The sequence below is a fragment of the Oncorhynchus tshawytscha genome, linkage group LG25, assembly GCF_018296145.1.
Source record: "Oncorhynchus tshawytscha isolate Ot180627B linkage group LG25, Otsh_v2.0, whole genome shotgun sequence".
Taxonomy (NCBI): domain Eukaryota; kingdom Metazoa; phylum Chordata; class Actinopteri; order Salmoniformes; family Salmonidae; genus Oncorhynchus; species Oncorhynchus tshawytscha.
In genome coordinates this window covers 26394731-26421336 of record NC_056453.1, presented here as the reverse complement: position 1 = coordinate 26421336, position 26606 = coordinate 26394731, and the positions used below count along the sequence as shown (strand labels likewise).

General features: G+C 43.3%; 1 protein-coding gene across 5 annotated transcripts in view; it reads left to right on the top strand.

Moving 5' to 3' along the window:
• The window catches only part of LOC112224521 (rho GTPase-activating protein 27), a 31534-nt gene extending 5534 nt beyond the window's left edge, over positions 1–26000 (top strand). For 2 of the 5 annotated variants that reach the window (XM_024388121.2, XM_024388120.2), the window contains exons 4-19: positions 16239–16703; positions 17180–17419; positions 17638–17718; positions 17863–17988; positions 18439–18528; positions 20851–20918; positions 21067–21154; positions 21282–21383; positions 21663–21761; positions 21933–22041; positions 22192–22320; positions 22510–22608; positions 23429–23506; positions 23598–23729; positions 24402–24507; positions 24670–26000. In XM_024388121.2, coding sequence (XP_024243889.1) covers positions 16239–16703; positions 17180–17419; positions 17638–17718; positions 17863–17988; positions 18439–18528; positions 20851–20918; positions 21067–21154; positions 21282–21383; positions 21663–21761; positions 21933–22041; positions 22192–22320; positions 22510–22608; positions 23429–23506; positions 23598–23729; positions 24402–24507; positions 24670–24847 — 2190 coding nt within the window. In that variant the 3' untranslated portion in view covers positions 24848–26000. Of the gene's footprint in view, positions 1–13447; positions 13692–16238; positions 16704–17179; positions 17420–17637; positions 17719–17862; positions 17989–18438; positions 18529–20850; positions 20919–21066; positions 21155–21281; positions 21384–21662; positions 21762–21932; positions 22042–22191; positions 22321–22509; positions 22609–23428; positions 23507–23597; positions 23736–24401; positions 24508–24669 lie in introns of those variants that run through there. The other 3 variants (XM_024388123.2, XM_042306180.1, XM_042306181.1) reach the window with 3 other exon arrangements.
• Positions 26001–26606: the final 606 nt, after the last annotated feature.

Sequence of the window (26606 nt, the reverse complement as noted above, 5' to 3'; positions counted from 1 at the left end):
CACACTCGCTTCACCACCCAGGACTAGGTGGCTCACTGGGTCTGCCTCTGGAAATCAATGAGCAGTTCTTTTGTTCATTGATGTTGAGTGTGAGGTAGTTTTGCACCAGTCATGAACCCTTCATTGTAGTTACCCTGTTGTATTTATTTTAAGAAAAGGACTGGTCTGATTCATTCCATGATTCATAGAGGAATTATTACTGTACTCAATGTTTGTTTCCCAAATGGCACCTGGTCAAAAGTATAGGGTATAGGGTGCAAATTGGGAATCAAACAATGAATCACAGTTACAGATGAGAACGAGGTGTATTGCTGGTGTCAGATTTCCCAAAATTCGATTGTGGTCAACAGGACTCAGCTAATGAATCACAAACTATCACATTCAGAGAAATACTGTATTACCTTCTGGGATCCATCCATAAACATGAGTCAAAAGATGTTTTCAGTAAGTGAGGCTTGTGATCTGCATTAAAGATGCATGGTGATATTGTTGTTAACAGAATGCAATGTGTTTGGTTGAAAGTTGTGCTGTTAACTTGGTTTTTATCCATAAGAAATGTATCCATAAAACATGCATGAGATGCCAGCTCATCTACATATGAATACACACACACACTCTTTTGTGTGCCAGTCCAACGGGGTAAGGGGGTGCCCCTAGAATGCAACTGTAGTGTCCAGACCAGCTGATTCAAGTGTTGGTGCAACTGTCTGGAATACGTTAAGCGGGACCACATCACTGTTAGGTGCGTATGGACCTGTACAATTTGATTGGAACAATTATAAGTATCTGTACGATTTCACAAAAGTGGAATCGTCTTTCTATCTCTTATTACATTTTATTTTTATTACCGTTAATGTGGGTCGGGTTTAGGGGAGAGTTGTTGGGGCAACCACAGAACAGGTTAGAAACTGGTTAATTCTGCTGGTTCGAATCGATAGGCTACATACATACTGTAACCAGAAAGGAAAGAGTTAATCCGAAATGTAGGCTACCAACAACCACTTCCAAACTGCTGCTTGTAGTTGCTTCCAGTTGCTGCATGTTCCAGTTGCTGCATGTTGCCAGAGCACCACGAGAATTATCCAACCTAAAAAAAATATGGAAATTTAGCGAATAAAGTTGGTTGGCTTGACAGGCGCAACATCGTTTTTCGGAGAAACCTTGAACTTTCCACGAGTCCGATGTCATCTTTGGTTCACCCGTTCCGAGGTAAAGTGACGTAGGCCGCTTCTAGTATCGGGATGTACAGTCAAGCATGGAACTATTTGTATACATCTGGGTGTAGCCTATAAATTGGCTACATTTTATCTGCTCCGCTCACGATTTTAAAGTTATTACATTGTTGCAATGTGAAAACATTATGATTGCTGACTAAACTAGTATAGTAGGCCTAAATTGCTATAATAGAACTTGATCTAGTTTGCAAACTGAAACATGTAAATGTAGAAAGACTATTTAAAAAAGCTTAGATAAAGCCACCACAGATACTGGTTTATTTTCTAAAATCGGTTTTACCATAGTAAACTATCCCCAATTTACAGAAAGGCAGAGAGCTGGTTTGTGGCTTTCAACAATAATCCCCAGTGGAATGAATGACACCCTCACTTCCCCTGTCTGTCGGGACAATGGGGGAAGCATCCCAAATGGCACTCTACACCCTGTGTAGAGCACTACTTTTGACCAGGACCCATAGAGCTCAGCAATGAAATGTATAGGGAATATGGTGCCATTTAGGACTCAGAAGGTTGCAACTCATGTGGACGTGCCAGGACCCCTCAAGTGGAGCCCCACTTCCCCAAATGGAGGTCTGTCTCCATGGTAATGTGTGGGGGTTTAGAGTTTAACTCAGAAGAAGCAGCTAGCTAGGGCTTAGGTTAGGTGGCATTGACAACCATGCCATGCAGTGTGTGAATAGGCTATGCACAATGTGCACACTGGCAATCAAACTCACATTTAGGTAATTGTCAAGTCTTTACTCATTCTATCAGTACATGACATATACTGTAGGCTAGTTCCATTGCTTCCTGAATTGAAGCGCTCTAAGTAAATATAATGAACCAAAATATAAATGCAACATGCAACAATTTCACATTTTACTGAGTTACAGTTCATATAAGGAAATCAGTTAATTGAAATAAATTCATTAGACCCTAATCAATGGATTTAACATGACTGCGAATACAGATATGCTTCTGATGGTCAAATCAAATCACATTTATTTATAAAGCCCTTTGTACATAAGCAGATGTCACAAAGTGCTTATACAGAAACCCAGCCTAAAACCCCAAACAACAAGCAATGCAGATGGAGAAGCACGGTGGCTAAGAAAAACTCCCTAGAAAGGCAGGGACCTAGGAAAAAACCTAGAGAGGAACCAGGCTATGAAGGGTTGCCAGTCCTTTTCTGGCTGTGCCCGATGGAGATTATAAGAGAACATGGCCATGTTCACAAGTTGACATCAGCAAACTGCTCACCCACATGACGCCATACACTTGGTATGTAGTTGTGAGGCCGGTTGGACGTACTGCCAAGTTCTCTAAAACGATGTTGGAGGCGGCTTATGGTAGAGAAATTAACATTCAATTATCTGGCAAAAGCTCTGATGGACATTCCTGCAGTCAGTGTGCCAATTGCACGCTCCCTCAAATCTTGAGAAATCTGTGGCATTGTGTTGTGTGACAAACTGCAAATTTTAGTGGGCTTTTATTGTCCCCAGCACCTGGTACAATGATCATGCTGTTTAATCAGCTTATTGATATGCCACACCTGTTAGTTGGATGGGTTATCTTGGCAAATAAGAAATGCTAACTAACAGGAATGTAAACAAATTTGTACAAAACATTTGAGAGAAATGTTCTTTTTGTGCTTCTGGAACATTTCGGGGATCTTTTATTTGAAGCTCATGAAACCAACACTACATGTTGCACATATTTTTTTTCAGTGTACATACCTTTGGTTCATCTGATATGGTTAGTTGGCTAAACTGTTCTGGATGAGTGGCAATGAATGGTCCTGTGGCACCCCTGCTATGCAGCAACAAGGGTAGTGTTACAAATGGCACCCTATTCCCTATTTGGTGCATTACTTTTGACCAGGGCCCATAGGGCTATGGTCAAAATTAGTGCACTATATAGGGATATAAGGTTCCATTTGGGACAGAACCTAGGGCTGTTCTGCCCCTTATTGGCATGGGGATCCATCCACTGTTGATTAAGGGATATGTTAGTGCAATCTAAAAATTGTGTAAAAAAAAATATATATATCTATTTGTAGAATTTAAGTTGTAGGACAGTGGCTGGTACAGGATGATGCTAAGGAATAGAGGCTTTAATCAAACAGACTGTACAGAGAGAACCTCCAACCTGTATTCTCTGTGCCCTAGAGCCGCAAAGGCTCATGAGTGGCGCAGTGGTCTAAGGCACTGCATCTCAGTGCTAGATGCATCACTACAGACCCTGGTTTTATCCCAGGCTGTATTTGGCCCAGCATCGTCCGGGTAAGGGGAGGGTTTGGCCGGGCTTGGCCATCATTGTAAAATAAGAATTTGTTCTTAACTGACTTGCTTAGTTAAGTTTTTTTTAAATGAAATAAAATGTGCCATGTGCAACAGATTTCTGAAATAAGCAGCATTTTGGGTGCAACTGGATAGCAGTGCTGTAGGTTTTACAGGAGTAAGTGACAAGGTGTATTAAGGCTCGCACACATCGCACCGAAAGTGGATCTAGCGTTCTTCTGCTGATTTTGATCTTTCAGCGCGCTGTGTTTTAGGGACTACCCGCTGTAGACGCCTGACTCGGTGTGCCCTTGGTTCGCAAATTACGCTCAGAGGTGCTAAGTACTCTCGGCCAGCAAACGCTGTTGGTGTGTCTGAGCCCTTAGTGTCTTACTTGCATCATCTTACATGTCTTGTAACTGTAGCCTTCACTTACACTGTACCATAGGTCTCTGATCAAAGTAGTGCATTATGTAGGGAATAGGGTGCCTTTTGGGATGCAATCTTTAATATAATGTTTAGAGCTAAGCAGAAGCCACATGAATGTTAAAATAAGCGCTGTCAGTCCGAATGAAATTTACTGTCAAGACGAATGCATGCATTTGATCAGAGACTTTTGGTGGGAAAACCCTTCCCTGAAAGTTTTGATTGAATATTGACCACTGTTGGTCTATAGCCTTGATCATCCAAACTAGACATGTCGGTGTCGGTCCAATGTTTTCATGTGTCAACAGGACCAATGTCCCAAAGATCTTTTAAAGGAGACGCCAAAATGTATTTTCGACTCAACATACAGTATCTCAACCCCTCTGTGGTTTTGGCAGGGTGTGCTGTCCATTCAGCTGACTTGTGTGTGTGCACCTTTGTGTGTGCATGTCCATTCTCCTGTGCTGTGATTGGGACAAGGATGGGACTTTGAGAGGCACTGGGGGAGCCTGAACAGACAGCCTCTTGAGTCTGAACAGATCACAACGTAACCTAGAGACAGACGGTACAGCAGCTGTTGTAAGTTGCTCTGTTCTGCAGACCAAAGTCACATGCCAGGAAACTCTCTGTTCCTGCTCTCTGACAGAATAGAACACCAGCTAGCGTGTTGTTCTGGTCAAAAGTAGTGCACTTTAAAGGAAATAGGGTGCCATTTGGGACTGTCTGTGAGTGAGATGTTTTCTGATTCAATTGAAGTGGTTGTCCTTGAATTATAGCTGTGCTGCTCAGGGATATTATGTTTTATTGTGGTCAGTAGGCCTTGGTAGTGGTGAGTGATTAGTCTTGGTTTATTGGTACTAGTGTGTGAACCAGAGCAACAGTTCTAGCACTACCAGAGCCCATAGGGTCAAAAACAGTGCACTACAAAGCGAATAGGAGGTCATCTGGGACATATCCTAGGCATGGCTTCTAAACTGAAATCATGTGGAGGTTATTTGAGAGTAAGGATGGGTGAATAGATTTAGATGAATCCAACATTTAGGCTAACACGCAATGTCATGATCCCGAGGCTGTCATCATGGTTGGACTATCGAGTGGAGTGGACTATCCTAGTTAAATACAAATTAACTCAATTGACATGAAAGTGAATGTAGGAATGCATTGCTTATATGATCCAATTAATCAGCAATTCCTTAACTATTGTTGTAAACAAACTATTCTTGTGAAAAAGAATAGTAATAGTGTTATCTTCATGTTCATGCATCACTAGATGTATTGCTTTGGTAAACACACACACACCACTTGAGTGGGAGGTGGAAAGTCATCATTTTTCTCTGTACTTGTGTGGTATCTCCTCTAGCAGCTCCCATTGACTGCTCCTCAGCTGTAATGAGACAATTCAATGACTGCATTTACACAGGCAACCCAATTCTGATGTTTTTTTTTCTCACTAATTGGTCTTTTGACCAATCAGATCAGTGCTGAAAAAGTTCTGATGTGAAAAGACCTGATGTGACTCGTCAAAAGAACAATTAGTGAATAAAATATCAGAATGGGGCTGCCCGTCTACACGCAGCCAATGTCTCAAGTATCTTGTCTCCTTGGTCAAGTAGTCATATTAGACCCGGAATGTCTTTCATGTCGTCTTGATGCATGTTTTAATTTAAAAAAATGTTTTACATATTCTATATTCGTAATGATAGGGTTAACTGTTTGTGACTTGAATATCAAAGCTCCTGAGATCTGCTTACCTTAAGTAAATATGTATTTTAGCTAAGTAGCTTTACTGTGTGCAGTACTGCAGGCATTCTTGGGCAGCAGTTGTTACCACGTATCTTTGACTTGGGCTCTTATAATGTTACCACAGTATATTCAGACATTACATTATTATCTCTCTTTTGTATTCATCTCTATGTACCATCTATGTTCTAGAATATCTATGTTCTAGAGATCTGTTTTCCTGCAGATCCTACTGGAGCTGATTTTCTGCGTCGGGGCAGTCAGAAGAGCGTCAGTCAGCCTGGCCTGAGGAGATGGGTAGGGAAGTGATAAGGTTGGTGTGCTGTATGTAGATTGTAGAAGGTAGAACTAGAATTCCACACAGCATTCTCTGGGGTTATCCAGGATTCTGGGCCATGAGGAGTGATGTAACGGGGGAGGAGTCAGACTCATTCAATAGGCCGACTGTTTTTGTGGTGTGATTAGGGCCCCAATTTGCTTCCCTATTGTTTGATTGGATGATTGGTAATTTGGTTAAGTAATCAGGCAGATTGCTGATTCATAGCATTGCTCAAGGCTACAGTATGAGAGAAATTTCAGGTTTTTCTCCTTTAGGGTAATTAAAGACTATGCAAAATATTGCAATCGTCTCCTAGTTCAACAACATAACAATGTTTCCTCTTCCGCAGTGCTTCACTTTCACTCTTTTGGTTGGCATTTCAATTTTAAACACTCACAAAACAGAGGATGTATGATCTTAGACAAACTTTTAAAAAAATCAGGAATTAAATTACTTAAATTTGAATGGGCCGTATCCCCTGTTAAGTTATCTGTCTGCATCAATGAAGTGTGTTGTCCACTCAGGTCCTTGTTTGTGAGTCTGAAATACAGGCCTCCTCTGTGCTTATGTAATAGCATAAACATAGTGTGAGGCTGCTGGCCCGGGCACATTTGAATAGCAAAACACCTTGTGCCCAGGTACCAAATATAGAGGTGAAATATTTGGGATGTTCCAGGAACTGTATTCGCCAGGGTGCCAGTCGGTTTCTGCTGTCTTGCCAACTGGTTGGCACGGCATCTCTGATGTTTACTGCAGATAATATTCCTGCTTGGTGAATCCAAGCCAATGGATGTAAAAATGAACTATTCAAACGTCAACTGCAACCGCCAGCCTGAATCTGAAAAACACTACAGTCATTGATGGAGATGTAGTGCTACTATTGTACACCAACCCCAATATTGGTTGGTGTGTTGTGATACTGTTGGTTGGGGTGTTGTGATACTATTGGTTGGGGTATTATCATTATGCTATTGGTTGGGGTATTATCATTATACTATTGGTTGGGGTGTTATGATACAGTGCCTTCGGAAAGTATTCAGACCCCTTGACTTTTTCACATTTTGTTAGGTTACTGCCTTGTTCAGAAATGTATTACATACATTTTTTTCCTCATCAATCTACACACAATACCCCAAAATGACAAAGCAAAAACAGGTTTTTAGACATGTTTGATAGTTTATTAAAAATAAAAACTGAAATATTACATTTACATACAGTTGAAGTTTACATACACCTTAGCCAAATACATTTAAACTCAGTTTTTCACAATTCCTGACATTTAATCTGAGTAAAACTTCCCTGTTTTAGGTCAGTTAGGATCACCACTTTATTTTATGAATGTGAAATGTCAGAATAATAATAGAGAGAATGATATATTTCAGCTTTAATTTCTTTCATCACATTCCCAGTGGGTCAGAAGTTTACATACACTCAATTAGTATTTGGTAGCATTGCCTTAAAATTGTTTAACTTCGGTCAAACCGCTTTTAATCAGGGCAAGGTGACTGGTAACATGACCGAATACAAACAGTGCAGCTATTCCCTCCGCAAGGCTATCAAACAAGCTAAGTGCCAGCACAGAGACAAAGTAGAATCTCAATTCAACGGCTCAGACACAAGAGGTATGTGGCAGGGTCTACAGTCAATCACGGACTACAAGAAGAAAACCAGCCCAGTCACGGACCAGGATGTCTTGCTCCCAGGCAGACTAAATAACTTTTTTGCCCGCTTTGAGGACAATACAGTGCCACTGACACGGCCTGCAACGGAAACATGCGGTCTCTCCTTCACTGCAGCCGAGGTGAGTAAGACATTTAAACGTGTTAACCCTCGCAAGGCTGCAGGCCCAGACGGCATCCCCAGCCGCGCCCTTAGAGCATGCGCAGACCAGCTGGCCGGTGTGTTTACGGACATATTCAATCAATCCCTATACCAGTCTGCTGTTCCCACATGCTTCAAGAGGGCCACCATTGTTCCTGTTCCCAAGAAAGCTAAGGTAACTGAGCTAAACGACTACCGCCCGTAGCACTCACTTCCGTCATCATGAAGTGCTTTGAGAGACTAGTCAAGGACCATATCACCTCCACCCTACCTGACACCCTAGACCCACTCCAATTTGCTTACCGCCCAAATAGGTCCACAGACGATGCAATCTCAACCACACTGCACACTGCCCTAACCCATCTGGACAAGAGGAATACCTATGTGAGAATGCTGTTCATCGACTACAGCTCGGCATTCAACACCATAGTACCCTCCAAGCTCGTCATCAAGCTCGAGACCCTGGGTCTCGACCCCGCCCTGTGCAAATGGGTACTGGACTTCCTGACGGGCTGCCCCCAGGTGGTGAGGGTAGGCAACAACATCTCCACCCCGCTGATCCTCAACACTGGGGCCCCACAAGGGTGCGTTCTGAGCCCTCTCCTGTACTCCCTGTTCAGCCACGACTGCGTGGCCACGCACGCCTCCAACTCAATCATCAAGTTTGCGGACGACACAACAGTGGTAGGCTTGATTACCAACAACGACGAGACGGCCTACAGGGAGGAGGTGAGGGCCCTCGGTGTGTGGTGTCAGGAAAATAACCTCACACTCAACGTCAACAAAACTAAGGAGATGATTGTGGACTTCAGGAAACAGCAGAGGGAACACCCCCCTATCCACATCGATGGAACAGTAGTGGAGAGGGTAGCAAGTTTTAAGTTCCTCGGCATACACATCACAGACAAACTGAATTGGTCCACTCACACAGACAGCATCGTGAAGAAGGCGCAGCAGCGCCTCTTCAACCTCAGGAGGCTGAAGAAATTCGGCTTGTCACCAAAAGCACTCACAAACTTCTACAGATGCACAATCGAGAGCATCCTGGCGGGCTGCATCACCGCCTGGTACGGCAACTGCTCCGCACACAACCGTAAGGCTCTCCAGAGGGTAGTGAGGTCTGCACAACGCATCACCGGGGGCAAACTACCTGCCCTCCAGGAAACCTACACCACCCGATGTTACAGGAAGGCCATAAAGATCATCAAGGACAACAACCACCCGAGCCACTGCCTGTTCACCCCGCTATCATCCAGAAGGCGAGGTCAGTACAGGTGCATCAAAGCTGGGACCGAGAGACTGAAAAACAGCTTCTATCTCAAGGCCATCAGACTGTTAAACAGCCACCACTAACATTGAGTGGCTGCTGCCAACACACTGACACTGACACTGACTCAACTCCAGCCACTTTAATAATGGGAATTGATTGGAAATGATGTAAAATATATCACTAGCCACTTTAAACAATGCTACCTAATATAATGTTACATACCCTACATTATTCATCTCATATGCATACGTATATACTGTACTCTATATCATCTACTGCATCCTTATGTAATACATGTATCACTAGCCACTTTAACTATGCCACTTTGTTTACTTACTCATCTCATATGTATATACTGTACTCGATACCATCTACTGTATCTTGCCTATGCTGCTCTGTACCATCACTCATTCATATATCTTTATGTACATATTCTTTATCCCCTTACACTGTGTATAAGACAGTAGTTTTGAAATTGTTAGTTAGATTACTTGTTGGTTATTACTGCATTGTCGGAACTAGAAGCACAAGCATTTCGCTACCTCGCATTAACATCTGCTAACCATGTGTATGTGACAAATAAAATTTGATTTGATTTGTGTAGCCTTCCACAAGCTTCCCACAATAAGTTGTTTGAATTTTGGCCCATTCCTCCTGACAGGGTTGGTGTAACGGAGTCAGGTTTGTAGGCCTCCTTGCTCGCACACGCTTTTTCAGTTCTGCCCACAAATCTTCTATAGGATTGAGGTCAGGGCTTTGTGATGGCCACTCCAATACCTTTTTTGTTGTTGTCATTAAGCCATTTTGCCACAACTTTGGAAGTATGCTTGGGGTCAATGTCCATTTGGAAGACCCATTTGCAAGCTAGCTTTTACTTCCTGACTGATGTCTTGAGATGTTGCGTCAATATACCACATCATTTTCCTGCCCCATGATGCTATCTATTTTGTGAAGTGCACCAGTCCCTCCTGCAGCAAAGCACCCCCACAACATGATGCTGCCTCACCCGTGCTTCACTGTTGGGATGGTGTTCTTACATAACGATGGTCATTATGGCCAAACAGTTCTATTTTTGTTTCATCAGACCAGAGGACATTTCTCCAAAAAGTACGATCTTTATCCCCATGTGCAGTTGCAAACCGTAGTCTGGCTTTTTTATGACGGTTTTGGAGCAGTGGCTTCATCCTTGCTGAGCGGCCTTTCAGGTTATGTCGATATAGGACTCGTTTTACTGTGGATATAGATACTTTTGTACCTGTTTCCTCCAGCATCTTCACAAGGTCCTTTGCTGCTGTTCTGGGATTGATTTGCACTTTTCGCACCAAAGTACGTTCATCTCTAGGAGAAAGAACACATCTCCTTCCTGAGCGGTATGACGGCTGCGTGGTCCCATGGTGTTTATACTTGCATGCTATTGTTTGAACAGATGAATGTGGTACCTTCAGGCATTTAGACATTGCTCCCAAGGATGAACCAGACTTGTCTACAATTTATTTTCTGAGGTCTTGGCTGATTTATTTTGATTTTCCCATGATGTCAAGCAAAGAGGCACTGAGTTTGAAGGTAGGCCTTGAAATACATCCACAGGTACACCTCCAATTGACTCAAATGTTGTCAATTAGCCTATCACAAGCTTCTAAAGTCATGACTTCATTTTATGGAATTTTCCAAGCTGTTTAAAAGGCAGTCAACTTAGTGTATGTAAACTTCTGACCCACTGAAATAATCTGTCTGTAAACAATTGTTGAAATGTACTTGTGTCATGCACAAAGTAGATGTCCTTATCGACTTGCCAAAACTATAGTTTTTTAACAAGACATTTGTGGAGTGGTTGAAAAATGAGTTTTAATGACTCCAACCTATGTGTATGTAAACTTCTCATTTCAACTGTAAGTATTCATAGCCTTTACTCAGTACTTTGTTGAAGCACCCACCTTTGGCAGCGACTACAGCCTTGAGTCTTCTTGGGTATGATGCTGCAAGCTTGGCACACCTGTATCTGGGGAGTTTCTCCTATTCTTCTCTGCAGATCCTCTCAAGCTCTGTCAGGTTGGATGGGGAGCGTCACAGTACAGCTATTTTCAGGTCTCAACAGAGATGTTCGATCGGGTTCAAGTCCGGGCTCTAGCTGGGCCTCTCAAGGACATTCAGAGACCACTCCTGCGCTGTCTTGGCTGTGTGCTTAGGGTCATTGTCCTGTTGGAAAGTGAACCTTCGCCCCAGTCTGAGGTCCTGAGTGCTCTGGAGTAGGTTTTCATAAAGGACCTCTTTGTACTTTGTGCCATTCAACTTTGCCTCGATCCTGACTAGTCTCCCAGTCCCTGCTGCTGAAAAACATCCCCACAGCGTGATGCTACCACCACTATGCTTCACCATAAGGATGGTGCTCAGGTTTCCTCCAGATGTGACGCTTGGCATTTAGGCGAAAGAGTTCAATCTTGGTTTCATCAGACCGGAGAATCTTGTTTCTCATGGTGAGAGTCTTTAAGTGCCTCTTGGCAAACTCCAAGCGGCTTGTCATGTGCCTTTTACTGAGGAGTGGGTTCCGTCTGGCCACTCTACCATAAAGGCCTGATTTGCTGCAGAGATGGTTGTCCTTCCGGAAGGTTCTAGATCTCCACAGAGGAAGTCTAGAGCTCTTTCAGAGTGACCATTGTGTTTTTGGTCACCTCCCTGACCAAGGCCATTCTCCCCCGATTGCTCAGTTTGGCCGGGCGGCCAGCTCTAGGAAGAGTCTTGGTGGTTCCCAACTTCTTTCATTTAAGAATGATGGAGGCCACTGTGTTCTTGGTCCTTCAGTGCTGCAGACATTTTTTGGTACATTTCCCCAGATCTGTGCCTTGACACAATCCTGTCTTTGAGTTCTACGGACAATTCCTTTGGCCTCATGGCTTGGTTTTTGCTCTGACATGCACTGTCAAATGTGGGACCTTATATAGACAGGTGTGTGCCTTTCCAAATCATGTACAATCAATTGAATTCACCACAGTTGGACTCCAATCAAGTTGTAGAAACATCTCAAGGTTGATCAATGGAAACAGGATGCACCTGAGCTCAATTTCGAGTCTCATAGCAAAGGGTCTGAATACTTATGTTTTATATTTTGAATACATTTGCAAAAATGTCATTATGGGGTATTGTGTGTAATTAAAAAAAATATTGAATCAATTTCAGAATAAGGCAGTAAAGTAACAATGTGGAAAAAGTCAAGGGGTCTGAATACTTTCTGAAGGCACTGTACTTACGGTTTTGTGTGTTATGATACTATTATTTGATGAATTATGATGATGCAATTGGTTGCAGTGGTATGATGCTTATTATCATACTATTAGTTGTGTTAGTATGGATGTTATGGTACTACATTTCAGCCAAAGGCTTCAGACAGTCAGCAGTCTGATCTGTGAACAGTCTGATCCTCCCTGGAAGGAAGTGATGGTTGAGCAACTGCCCCTTCACTAAAGTTTCCTGTCTCAAGTCAAACACCCACCTACTCTGCAGTCTGAGCTTCAGCCACTCTGGGTTCCTCCTAGTTTTACAGCAACATTGTCCATTAAAATTTTTACATTTCTCCTCTACACAGTGCACAATTGTACTTTTGTAAATTTACATACACCTTAGCCAAATACATTTAAACTCAGTTTTTCACAATTCCTCAATGTAAATGTATCAAGCAATTCTTAAACATTTGTTGTCATTTGATTTGGAAACCAATAGTAGTAGTCCGATTCTTACTGTTAATGCTACTTTCAGGCTGATTACAGAACTTCTAATGTTAATGTAAAGACTACTTCACAAAGAGAAGGAGATATAACCCAAACCAGAGTTATAACAGTCAAACCATGACCTTTATGAGTACAGTGGACTAGCTAAACCCAGAGTTTTTTTTCAGTTTCCTCTTAGTTCTGCCCTGGCTTCCTCACTAATTAATCTAATTCACCACTTGAGTAAAGGAATGCACTCTCCTAAAGCTTTGTTTCCATGCCGACATTTCCTTTTTCATCATTGGTAAGACAGAAAGGAAGTGGGTTCAAATGACCTGTCCTCTTTCTATCTGCCTCCTTCTCTCTCTCGCTCTCTCTCTCTCTCTCTCTCTCTCTCTCGCTCTCTCTCTCTCTCTCTCGCTCTCTCTCTCTCTCTCGCTCTCTCTCTCTCTCTCTCTCGCTCTCTCTCTCTCTCTCTCTCTCTCGCTCTCTCTCGCTCTCTCTCGCTCTCTCTCTCTCGCTCTCTCTCTCTCTCTCGCTCTCTCTCTCTCTCGCTCTCTCTCGCTCTCTCTCTCTCTCTCTCTCGCTTTCTCTCTCGCTCGCTGTCTATCTCTCTCTCTGCCTCCCTACATCTGAAATACCCCTCCCCTGTCATTGTAACAGAGTAGGCAGTTCTCCTTTCGGAGGCATCTCTGTCGTTGGTGTGTGTGCGCACACTGCATGGTGTGTGTGCCTGTCTGCCTGCCTCTGCTCCTGTCAGTTCAGTCCTGTGGTAGCTAGTGTAGCTGTGTAGCTGTGCTCTGGTCAGCTGTATTATATGGCTCTACTAATTAGGATTACATAAACATGGTGGATCTTTATGCAAAGCCCCGGCATGGGTATCAGACCCGGGGGGGCTTGGCTCTACCAATTGCAAACCAGGTAGGTCCAGAACAAACTGTATAACGTATGTCTCTAAATGCAACAATGCAGCCTCACCAAAACTGTCAGTGCACTGGTTTTGATGGATCTATGGCTAAATTGGCTGGTTCTGAATGTAGATCAGAGTGTGTTGGGTTTGTTGTACAGTGTATATACAACATTGACAGTGTTTACGTCTACCTTGTTATCACTTTCTTGCTTCCTGTTGAGTCTACTTAGTCTCACCCTTCTGCGGATATATTGCTTCAGCTCAACTTTGTTTTCCTCTGTTGCTGTGTATGTCAACCCCAGAGAGCATGCTCAGTAACACAAGTAACGCCGCCTTCCGCATGGTTAGTGCATAGATCCATTAAGCACTCTTGACGTTAGAGTTTTGCCAGGTGTAAGTTGACAAATTTGCCAACACAAAACCATAGTTTCTCACATATGGGTATTACATTTACTGTGAGGTGCTTACTGTGTGTGTTGATGAAATGGGTAGATTTGAGGGTTTTGCCTGTTTATGTTTATTGGTGACACTGACATTTTGCCCACACAAAGACCGACTTTCTCACTTCTGGTTAGTGTGTGTTTACTGTGTGGTGTTTGCTCTGGGTAGATATGTTTTCCAGTGGGCAGGGGAGGGGGCATTTCAGAATCAACACAGCGAGTGATCAATGATGCAACTCTCTAATTTCCTCTTGCTTGTCTGTATTTTGTTGATCTATTTTTGATTTGATTGCCTGGTCATGTGTATTGATAACCTTGTGTTGATAATGAGATAAATAATGATTCTAATGACAGGCCAAAAACCTCTAGATGGGACACCGAGTCCATATCTGATACAAAATGTATTATTATTAACCAGAGGAAAATAGTCAAATTTACTCATTTCTATCCATATCTGCCTTCCGACCTTTGACCCACATAAATAGGCTTCCGACCTGTCACCGTTCATCAAACCAGTGGTAGGTTTTCATAGTCTAAAGGATCCTGGTGTGATAGTTCACACCAGAAGGCTATGAGAGAGGAAGTGAGAGATCAACAGTCCCTCTCACAGTGCCATGATGATGCCAACATATCCATCAGGGTTCCCAGAGGGATGTCCCAGGAATCATAAAGTCAGTCAGACACCTCCTCATTGGAATACAGCAGGTGAAACTTAGGCCACTGGAACAAATAAGAAAAGACTCCAGGCTAGACTCAGGCCTCTGAAAATGTAGGATCAGATTGTCTATTTTAGATGGGGGTCATTTCAACGGAAGTAGGTAGCCTAGTGGTTAAGAGTTTTGGGCCAGTAACTGAAAAGTTGCTGGTTCGAATATCCAAGCCAACTAGGTGAAAAATCTGTCTGTGCCCTTGAGCAAGGCACTTAACCCTAATTGCTCCTGTAAGTCGCTCTGGATAAATGACCAAAATATAAATGAAAAACTTTGATTTTAGCAGGAGTGAGTGAGTGTGCCAATGTTTTCTGGAATGATGAACACAGACTTACTTTAGGCATTTACATCTCTCTCCTTCACTCTCATTTATTCAATACAATTAAAACTATTTATCTGAGGGGCAATTTCTTGGGGCAGTCTGCAACAACAATGACAACAAGACTAACATGTAGGCTAACTCAACTAACCTAACCATGTGTATTGGTCTTGACTAGGCCTATATTTACATACTGGTGATATATTTAGCCTCCTACTGTAAAATGGTTTCTATAACTGTGGGTCGCAGATGAGAGGAAGAATAAAATGTACTATTAACTTAAATTCAGTCAACAGTTGAATTTGATTATATTCAGTGAAAGTGTGAGTCATAATTATTATTTTTTCAGTTCTGTAATGTGGAGAATTGAAAGTGCGCCTGCTGTAGTTGATTAGTAACCATTGTTGAACTTTTGAATGAAACCTGAATATTGGCCTTCTATGTTTATTTGTGGACAGTTGTTATTGTTCTGGAACATTACCACCACCCTAAGACGAAAGACAATGTCACACAGAAATGCCTGGGCGGACTGTGAAGTAGGCATAGAGTTTTAGTTTGTTGAGTGTTGCACCTCCACTTTTGGCAATGCAGAGTCTGTGTCTGTGGGTAACTGGGTAATAGTGGGTGTCTGTATATTTAGTCAAAAACGATGCATTGGGTTGTGGTCTGGAGCTCCATGCTTTCTGTTTAGCTTTAGATTTGACTTTCTGAGCTGACTGCACCGGAAGAAAGACTGTTCTGTCACCCTCTTTCTGAGTGCTATAGGTGAAAGTGGCTTTTTTTTCTCTCCAGAAATATCACAGCTTCTTTTATCTACTCAGAACCAACTGACTGTCTATAGAGCTGTGAGACTAAAGTTGATGTTAGTTTTTTATTCACAGGTTTGTCTCTCTGCTGCATTAAGTATTCTGACAGCCTAGAATCAGTGTCACTTGACCTCAGCCTCGTCCCAGATCTGGTTGTGCTGTTTTTCCAACTCCTATGGTTATTGTCAACACACAAACAGATCTGGGACAAGGCTTGGCGTCACTCTGTAGTTCTAAACTTTTCCAGATGACCCCTGACCCATATTTCCTGCTCTTCCCATAGGTTGACAATGAGAGTGCCCAGAACGCTGTGTACGTCAATGTAGCGGAGCTCCACAGAAACGTGTCTGAGTCCCCTCTCTCGGCTTCCTCCCCTCCCTGCTCTCCTCCTTACCTGGACTCTGAGGGATGGGAGGTGCACACTGACCAGGAGAGTGGACAGGAGTATTACTACCACCCTGAATCGGGGCAGACCACCTGGGACAACCCCCACATAGACCCTGAGGCTCCCGCTGAGGAGCCTGTGTGTTCGTCTCCCTCGCCCTCCTCTCAGTCCCCCACCTCCACCTCTGTCTCCCCCCCTGCATGGACCACTGACTGGGAGCAGTGTTTGGATGTGACTAGCGGCCGCCAGTACTTCTACAACCCAGTATCGGGAGAGACGTCTTGGGAGCCCCCAGAGCCACAGTGCCCCTACCCCCCTCTGATGGAGCCGCTGAGTGGGCACAGCTCTCTGGAGGAAGGGCCGGTAAGGCCTGCTCCACTTAGACACTCACTTACTTCGTCTATTATAGTTTCACCCATGGGAAGTCTACAAATAATACAACACATCTTTTTCATGAAGTTAAGCTCCTACAGTATATAGCAGACAGTTATTTTTCATACATGTAGTTTTCCTCAAACTATTAGGCAATGCATTCGTTGACCTTATTGTGAACTTTTTGCGAACTACATTCTTGTGTTTTCACAATTCTAAAGAGATGTGAAAGAATAAGCTAAAAGCTGTTTAAACTGCTTAGTTTAAATGAGGAACTTTGAAAAGCTGAAAGGAACCTAGGAGGAAGGTTAACCATTGTCCTGTTCTCGATCTGTTTTGAAGCAGCACAATGGGAACACTGAATGTAACATTCTCACAACGTGTGTGTGTATCTCTGTGTTGTCTGTCCTGTCTGTGGGTGTGTTTCTGTGTTAACATGCATGTGTGTGTGCATGATGTGTGTCCAGCCTCCCCTGCCCGAGGAGGACTACCCAGCCGAGGCTGACCTACCTGAATCCCTGGAAGAGGAGCCATTGGCTTTGTCCCCAGTGGACCCTCACTCCTTCCATAACGACTACAACCCCAGCCATGTGATCCAGGCAGTCATCCCCAGGGCCAGCCTGGACAGGAGCGCTCCAACTGGCTGGAACCTCAATGTAGACCCTGATGGAACATGGGTGTTCTCCAGCAAACACACACCTGAGCAGGTACACAGACCCTTTATTTAGCCATTATTTATTGAGGTTAGTCTCATTGAGGTAAAAATATATTTTTCAAGAGAGACCTGTCCAGGAATGAAATCTAGGGGGAGACCATGCCACTCAGCTTGAGGGAATATTACCGGGCCACCTGATTCACAGTACATTTTCTCCATAATGATGCAGTGCAATATGGATATTTATGTGTGTGGTGTGTGTGGTAACAGTGGATCAAATCATTGGACGACAGAGGACAGACGTACTACTACCTGAGAGACGGCTCCAAATCCCAGTGGAACCTGCCTGAGGTAGAGATCAAGATTAAACACCAATGGCAATTAATTCTACCATACAGATTTAGATAGGTAATCAATGCCTAATTTCTAACTTATGAATTACTTATTTTGGAGTTTCTTGTATAGAGTTTCTCCTCTATCATTTGACCCCTCCAGGCCCCTGTAGCATCAGGCCAGTCTAAGGTGGGAAATGGTGTTGCGCTGGACGGGGGGTCTCTATCTATGAAGAACTGGAGACACACCATGGGTCCAGCTCACTTCAGCTCAACCATGGAGGAAAGGGTTAGTGTTGCTAGTGCGCATACCCACACCTCCACACACACACAAATACACACACACCTCACATCCCCCTAGCCAGAGCCCACCACAATAGAGCTATAAGAGCTACAGTAGGAGTGTCAGCTGGCTCTGACAGCAGTGTTTAGTGAGGCAGAGTGAAGTGACTGGGAACACCATATGAAACACCTGACCCTCTCAGCTCTCATACAGCCCCCATTTTGACACTGTTTCCTAAACGAGAGAGAGCCAAGCACCTGGAACACCTATTACGTTTCACTTCTATTCTTAGGATCACTGTGTTCAGCCAGTGACATTTGGTGTCGTAACAATACAGTGGTCTATACCACACATATAAAAGAGTAGATTGTGTACTTAAACAATTCTGTTTAGATGGGATGTCATTTTGGTCACATTGTGACAAAGTAAAGTGTCCTTTATTCCCCTATTGGTCAGAAGTTCTTCCCGAATCACAGAAGAAATGCCTCCGACTACGGCAGCGAGGGTTCCAGTGCAGACAACTCTCCAGAGATGGGGCAGCATCACGTGAGTCCCCCTCCTCCTCTCCTGTCCTCCTTTATTGTCCTCCCCAGTCTGCTGATCCTCATTAGGTTAGATCAGCCCTGAGTCGACTGAAAATGACAGTTCTGTTCTTACTCAAATGACACTTCTGTGAAGTTGCCCAGCGCTATGACCACTCTGACCTGACCTGTCTTTCCTCTGAATGGTGTTTTGTTTCTGTTCCTGAAAGCTGATTGGTTTAGACTCAGAAGAAATCAAATCAAATCAAAATCAAATGTATTTATATAGCCCTTCGTACATCAGCTGATATCTTAAAGTGCTGTACAGAAACCCAGCCTAAAATCCCAAACAGCAAGCAATGCAGGTGTAGAAGCACGGTGGCTAGGAAAAACTCCCTAGAAAGGCCAAAACCTAGGAAGAAACCTAGAGAGGAACCAGGCTATGTGGGGTGGCCAGTCCTCTTTTGGCTGTGCTGGGTGGAGATTATAACAGAACATGGCCAAGATGTTCAAATGTTCATAAATGACCAGCATGGTCAAATAATAATAATAATCACAGGCAGAACAGTTGAAACTGGAGCAGCAGCACAGCCAGGTGGACTGGGGACAGCAAGGAGTCATCATGTCAGGTAGTCCTGAGGCATGGTCCTAGGGCTCAGGTCCTCCGAGAGAGAGAAAGAAAGAGAGAGTTAGAGAGAGCATACTTAAATTCACACAGGACACTGGATAGCACAGGAGAAGTACTCCAGATATAACAAACAGACCCTAGCCCCCCGACACAAACTACTGCAGCATAAATACTGGAGGCTGAGACAGGAGGGGTCAGGAGACACTGTGGCCCCATCCGATGACACCCCCGGACAGGGCCAAAAAGGAAGGATATAACCCCACCCACTTTGCCAAAGCACAGCCCCCACACCACTAGAGGGATAACTTCAACCACCAACTTACCATCCTGAGACAAGGCCGAGTATAGCCCACAAAGATCTCCGCCACGGCACAACCCAATGGGGGGTGTCAACCCAGACAGGAAGATCACATCAGTGACTCAACCCACTCAAGTGACGTACCCCTCCTAGGGATGGTATGGAAGAGCCCTAGTAAGCCAGTGACTCAGCCCCTGTAATAGGGTTAGAGGCAGAGAATCCCAGTGGAAAGAGGGGAACCGGCCAGGCAGAGACAGCAAGGGCGTTTCGTTGCTCCAGAGCCTTTCCGTTCACCTTCACACTCCTGGGCCAGACTACACTCAATCATATGACCCACTGAAGAGATGAGTCTTCAGTAAAGACTTAAAGGTTGAGACTGAGTTTGCATCTCTCACATGGTTAGGCAGACCATTCCATAAAAATTGAGCTCTATAGGAGAAAACCCTGCCTCCAGCTGTTTGCTTAGAAATTCTAGGGTCATTTAGGAGGCCTGCGTCTTGTGATCGTAGCGTACGTGTAGGTATGTACGGCAGGACCAAATCAGAGAGATGGGTAGGAGCAAGCCCATGTAATGCTTTGTAGGTTAGCAATAAAACCTTGAAATCAGCCCTTGCCTTGACAGGAAGCCAGTGTAGGGAGGCTAGCACTGGAGCAATATGATCAAATTTTTTGGTTCTAGTCAGGATTCTAGCAGCTGTATTTAGCACTAACTGAAGTTTATTTAGTGCTTTATCCGGGTAGCCGGAAAGTAGAGCATTGCAGTAGTCTAACCTAGAAGTGACAAAAGCAAGAAGCCCCTTCAATCAGAGCCTCAGTGGCACAATGTGTTTTTAAAATATTTTTTTTATATATCTCACCACTGCCCTGATAAATATTGTATCCATCCGCATGCTCTCTATCTAAGGGCTAATGGTGTGTTGTACCCGTATATTGAAGAATTTGTAAGCAGAATAGTAGTTGCATAGCTATACCTGAGAGAGTAGAAACAGATGTCACTTGGGAAATGGTATATTTCCTGGTATATAAATAGATTTGTTTTCCCTGTTGAGGGCAGCTGACGTCACAACACCTTTGGGAAACTCTCAGCCAGAGCTACCAACCGCCGTACCACCTCATCACACCTCACTACACAGTGAAAGAGAGGATGCAATAGTCTAAAATGTGCCTGTGGTTTTATACCATTCATGCTGTTCATTATAAAACATAAAGGGAGAGGTGTCTGTTAACAAGCTATTACAAAGGAGCTTGTTGTCAGAGTTTAGCCACAGTTGTCAAATACTCTCCTCCTGTCGCTTTTTTGGTGCATTTCTGTTTGTAGAGGTTAACAGGATTGTACTTTATCAATGAATCAATAATTATGTCTCACTTGAACACTTGGCTTTGCATAATTAAAAGCATGTTATGTTTGGATCCTTTTTCAGGTGCAGAGTTTAGAAAAAGCTGGAATTCTCAACAAAACTAAAGTGTCAGAGAATGGGAAAAGAGTAAGGTAATTCTGACCTCATCCAAAGTCTGGGCATAATTGCTGATATGGAAGCAAGTGATGGAATTATCAGCCATTACATTACCAAATTATTTTCCACACTGCAACATTCCCTGAAGTACAGTACAGCTCACACTCAGTGGCCTTTCTATAGGAAAAACTGGACCCAGTCTTGGACGGTTCTTCACGGAGGGGTTCTGACCTTCCACAAAGACCCCAAGTCTGCAGCCACAGGAGCCTCGGTGAGTGAGAGGTGCACAACTGTTACCTGCACAGATAAAGAACTCTTACATCACTGTCTGATTTCATGGAATGCAGTACTGTCAGTTTTCATCAACTGTCCTCCATGATGTCTTTTTCTCTCAACAGAACAAGACCAATCAAATCGCCCCAGAGGTCACAGTGGAGCTACGAGGTGCAACGATTGGCTGGGCTCCCAGGGATAAATCCAGCAAAAAGAATGTTGTAGAGGTGGGTTGACAGTTGGTTGCTATGAAGTCATAATACAGGTGTTTTAGGAGTTGTACTAAATACATCAAAGATAATGATTCATTTGAGAGTACCATTTATTATTAAATAAAAATGTAATTGACTATACATTCACCATTTTCTGCCCATTGTGATAAGTGATTCTGGGAAGCAACATCATGTGAGAATATATTTTCCATTAGTCTAAGACTGTTGCCCTCTCTATAAATCTGTAAAGCAAATGTTATTCATAATAACCTCTGTTGTATGTTGTCTCGTCAGTTGAAAAACAGAAATGGTGTTGAGTTTCTGATACAGTACGACACTGAGAGTATCATCAACGACTGGCACAAAGTTCTAGTCGACACTATTCGACAGCTGGTAAGTCTCTTGAATGTTTAGAAGTAAATTAACTCGCACACCTTAACGTGCATTGAGAAAAATATGTACTGAATAAAAATAAGAAAAACTCCCTGATCAAGGTCAATTTAGGACGATTAACTTAATGGCTGCTGGTTCAAACATCATGCATGTTAGCCAATGACATTGCAGGACCAGGATCATCACCAATCTGAGGAGGAGGACGTGGACATCAGTGAGAAGTCCTCCGGTACAGACAGAGATGACAGGTCACCAGGCACCCTGGACAAGAGGAGGATATGTAAGTTCTCCCAACTACACTATTCCTGCTTCAAATAGCAGACGTTTAAGCCGCAATAGCCTCCACCAGGTCAAATTGCTCATGTTTTGTGGCTGTTTAACCCCCTTCTCCTCTTTGATCTTCTTGACCCCCTCCCCTCCTCCTCCCCAGCTTCCAGACCGAGCACGGCCACCTCCTCTGGGGGAGAGACAGATCAGAAGAAGGTTCGTACCAAGCTGATCAAGTTCCTCCTGAAACGACCCACGCTGCAGTCCGTCAAGGAGAAGGGTTACATCCGAGGTGGGCTCATAGGGTCTTCATTCCTACAATGCTACACATGCCGAACTTGCTCCAAATCAGGCTACATTACATTTACTGTCAGGAATTGTCACGACTATGTTACTTATCCAGAGAGATTGAGATTGGAATGAGTTTGTACATATCTTCTGTTGTGATACGGGTAAACAACATCCACCATCCTTCCCTCAGACAATGTGTTTGGCTGTCATCTGGCTGCACTGTGTTCCCAGGAGAAAACTACTATCCCAAGCTTTGTGGAGAAATGTATCCGAGCAGTGGAAAAGAGAGGTAATGATTAGTAATCACAGTGATGATGATTATGTTACAGTTGACGTCGGAAGTTTACATACACTTAAAGTTGGAGTCATTAAAACTTGTTTTTCAACCACTCCACAAATTTCTTGTCAACAAACTATAGTTTTGGCAAGTCGGTTAGGACATCTACTTTGTGCATGACACAAGTACATATTCCAACAATTGTTAACAGTCAGATTATTTCACTTATAATAGACTGTATCACAATTCCAGCGGGTCAGAAGTTTACATAACCTAATTTGACTGTGGCTTTAAACAGCTTGGAAAATTCCATAAAATTATGTTTATGCTTTAGCTTCTGATAGTCAAATTTACATAATTTGAGTCAATTGGAGGTGTACCTGTGGATGTATTTCAAGGCCTACCTTCAAACTCAGTGCCTCTTTGCTTGACATCATGGGAAAATCAAAAGAAATCAGCCAGGACCTCAGAAAATAAATTGTAGACCTCCACAAGTCTGGTTCATCCTTGGGAGCAATTTCCAAATGCCTGAAGGAACCACGTTCATCTGTACAAACAATAGTATGCAAGTATAAACACCATGGGACCACGCAGCCGTCATGCCGCTCAGGAAGGAGATGTGTTCTGTCTCCTAGAGATTAACGTACTTTGGTGCGAAAAGTGCAAATCAATCCCAGGAAAACTGAGTTTTAATGTGTTATGCTTCAACTGTAAATGCCAGTAGTGACATTGAAATGGCAGTGTATTACTCAGCACAATATTTACAGTAAAAGAAAAAAAGTTACCACAGTAGTTGATTGAACCCAATGCTGATGTGTGTTTGTCTTCACAGGTCTGGACATGGATGGACTCTACAGAGTCAGTGGGAACCTAGCTGTCATTCAGAAACTACGCTTCAAGGCAGATCATGGTAATGCCCATCTCTTTACCTTCTGTATGTGTGTCTGTATTTGTGTGTCCTGTTCTTTGACTCTGTTGTGTGATGCGATTCTAATCTACAGAGGAACTGGACTTGGAGGATGGCCAGTGGGAGGACACCCACGTCATCACTGGGGCTCTGAAGCTTTTCTTCAGGGAGCTTCCTGAACCCCTCTTCCCCTTCAGCCACTTCAGCCACTTCATCCAGGCCATAAGTAAGCAGCAGGCCACAATGTCACCTCTCAGAATAGCCTGAAACTGTTAGGTTTTGGCCCCACAGTGGCACCTCAGTTTTCTTACCCAGTGTATTACTTCACTATCAAGGAAGGACTAATCATGTTTACCACCCCACTTCCCTTTGTTTTTTTGTTGTGTTTTTACACCTTTTTTCCTTCCCAATTTTGTGCTATTCAATTGGTAGTTAGTCTTGTCCCATCGCTGCAACTCCCCCATCGCTGCAATACGGTCAAGATGCGTGCTTCCTCCGAAACACGAAGCTGCTTCTTGACACAATGCCCGCTTAACCCGGAAGCCAGCCACACCAGTGTGTTGGAGGAAACCGTGTCAGAGTGCATGCGCCCGGCCTGCCACAGGAGTCGCTAGAGCGTGATGGGACAAGGACATCCCGGCCGGCCAAACCCTCCCCTAACCCAGACGACGCTGAGCCAATTGTGCGCCGCTTCATGGGTCTCCCGGTCGCGGCCGGCTGCGACAGAGCTTGGTCTCGAACCAGGATCTCTAGTGGCACAGCTTGCACTGCGATGCAGTGCCTTAGACCACCGCGCCACTCAGAGGCCCCCCACTTCCCTTTTTATGAACTATTGGAGATATACATTGAATCTATACATTAGTGTACCATTTATTGTTCTATCTTGTCTTGTTTTCAGGAACTGTTGATTACACCCTCAAAGCATCTTACATGCGAGAGCTGGTGGAGTCTCTTCCTCGGCCAAACCATGACACCATGGAACTCCTCTTCAGCCATTTACGCAAGTAGGTCTTTCACAATCACATTTTGCCTGTGTTTCAAATGGCACCCTATTTGCTATAAAGAGTACTGTTTTTGACCAGAGCCCTATTTGATTGATGATATTATGATAACGTATAGTATTCTGCTTCTCTCGGCTCTCTCCCTCTCTATCCACCCTCTCTCAGAGTGATAAACTATGGAGAAGAGAACCGTATGACTGTGCAGAACGTGGCTATCGTCTTTGGTCCCACGCTGCTCCGGCCAGAGATGGAGTCAGCCAACATCGCCATGCACATGGTTTTCCAGAACCAGATAGTGGAGCTAGTCCTGAACGAATACGAATACATCTTCCATTCCAGTTGAAACAATCATAAGCCTCTGTCAGTCAGAGGTCAGTGATCAATTTAAGTAATATTGCAGTAGGAGAAAAAGCACACACTCACCACCGGACAGAGGGTGCGTCCAAATAGTCTCTTTCTTTCTGAAGTGTGCACTCATTCACTATTCCCCACAAATGTAAAAGCATTGGGTTGGTGTAGGCATGGGCTAGAGGGAGTTTACATATAGGCCTAACAATCATGTCCTTTCAAATCATGAAGGGAAGTGAGCAAGTGCACACTTCAGGAGAAAGGAGAGATTATTGGGAGGCAGCCATAGAGGAGCTGCTTGCATTAGGCCTAGTTGAAAGCGATGTCAAATATTTGCACTGCATTTATTCTAATATCTTAGTTGGATATTCATTTGCCAATTCAGAATGTTCTCTGAATTTCTGCTTCTTCACTGCATTCCTTATTATGTAAAATAACACACACCCTTATGGCATCACTTATGTACAGTCTCAAAACATTTTTTGTTGCTATAGGCCCACTTTGAAATCTTCCTTTCATGTAAAAATGTTAATTCACAATAACATGATTTTATCTTAACACCCCAATTCTCAAGGCAACCTGAAGATGCTTTGATACTTTGTTTTTACACACGATCAAACAAACCCTTTTAGATGCATTTTAAAGATGAAATCAAAATGTTTAAAAGTTACTGAAATGTTTGAGGTTACTGTATATCATGTTTCTGAATAGCCTAGAAGTCCTGTGTTATGCTAATAATGTCTTATTCAGTCAATGTACATTTTGTAACTGTAATGTAGAAATATATCAAATATGTACTACCCAAAACCTGCTATGAATTAGACACCAACTTCCCTTGTACAGCTTCTCTAGATTTTGTAATGGATAATCAGATGCCACCTTTTTTAAATAGGCACATTTAGTGTTAATTAAACAAAGCCTCATTGTAAATTAACACACAGAATGATAATGACATATGGCTATGCTATTTCATTAAGTTTATTAGCATTAATAGAGCTGGAAAAGGCCAGACCTAAATGAATAGTTAGACAGTTGTGAGAAGCATAACATTCGTTTTTTTTCTGTACATAGAAATCAAGTAGCATATTTATGTTTGTAAATTACTGAAAATGCACGTGTTCCTTTAATAAAATAACTTTGTAAAAATATGTCACCTAACATGACTCACTGCTTTGTCAACATTTATTGTTTCAAATTGTTAATTGCGTAAAGTAACTTAGCCCGGCCTTTATCCACTGATGTGTGTGAAAGATAGAGGCCTCTGTGGCTAAAAGGCCGTATAAACATGGGCATCGCGATTGAGGGCTTTCACCATTTTAATGTAGTCAAATGGGTGGGACTTCCAATTTCATTCCCTGAATCTGATGATCCTATTGGAGTCACGTCCAACGAGTCATCAGGAGGGATCAGCCAATCGTGAAGAAAATGTACTATTTCAAAATGGAGATAGCATTTAATTGCTTCTCAAAAGGAAATCCCCCATCACACTTGTAGGCGATGTCATGCGTGTTTGGTCGTATCGCGCTGAACTGCGCATGTGCAGGCCGTCAAATCAAAGGCACTCCTTCCATAAAAAGTTATTTTTGACGGAAATGAAAACATGTCAGTTTGTCACTTTCACGAGGATAGAGCCGAACTACTTAAGACATTGGCTCGAATCTAGGCTGTGCCTTTAGATTTCGAGAAAATGAACAACTAAGGAAGAATGTTTCACTTCTCTCATTGACTTCTCTATCCCCAAACCCCACCCTGGT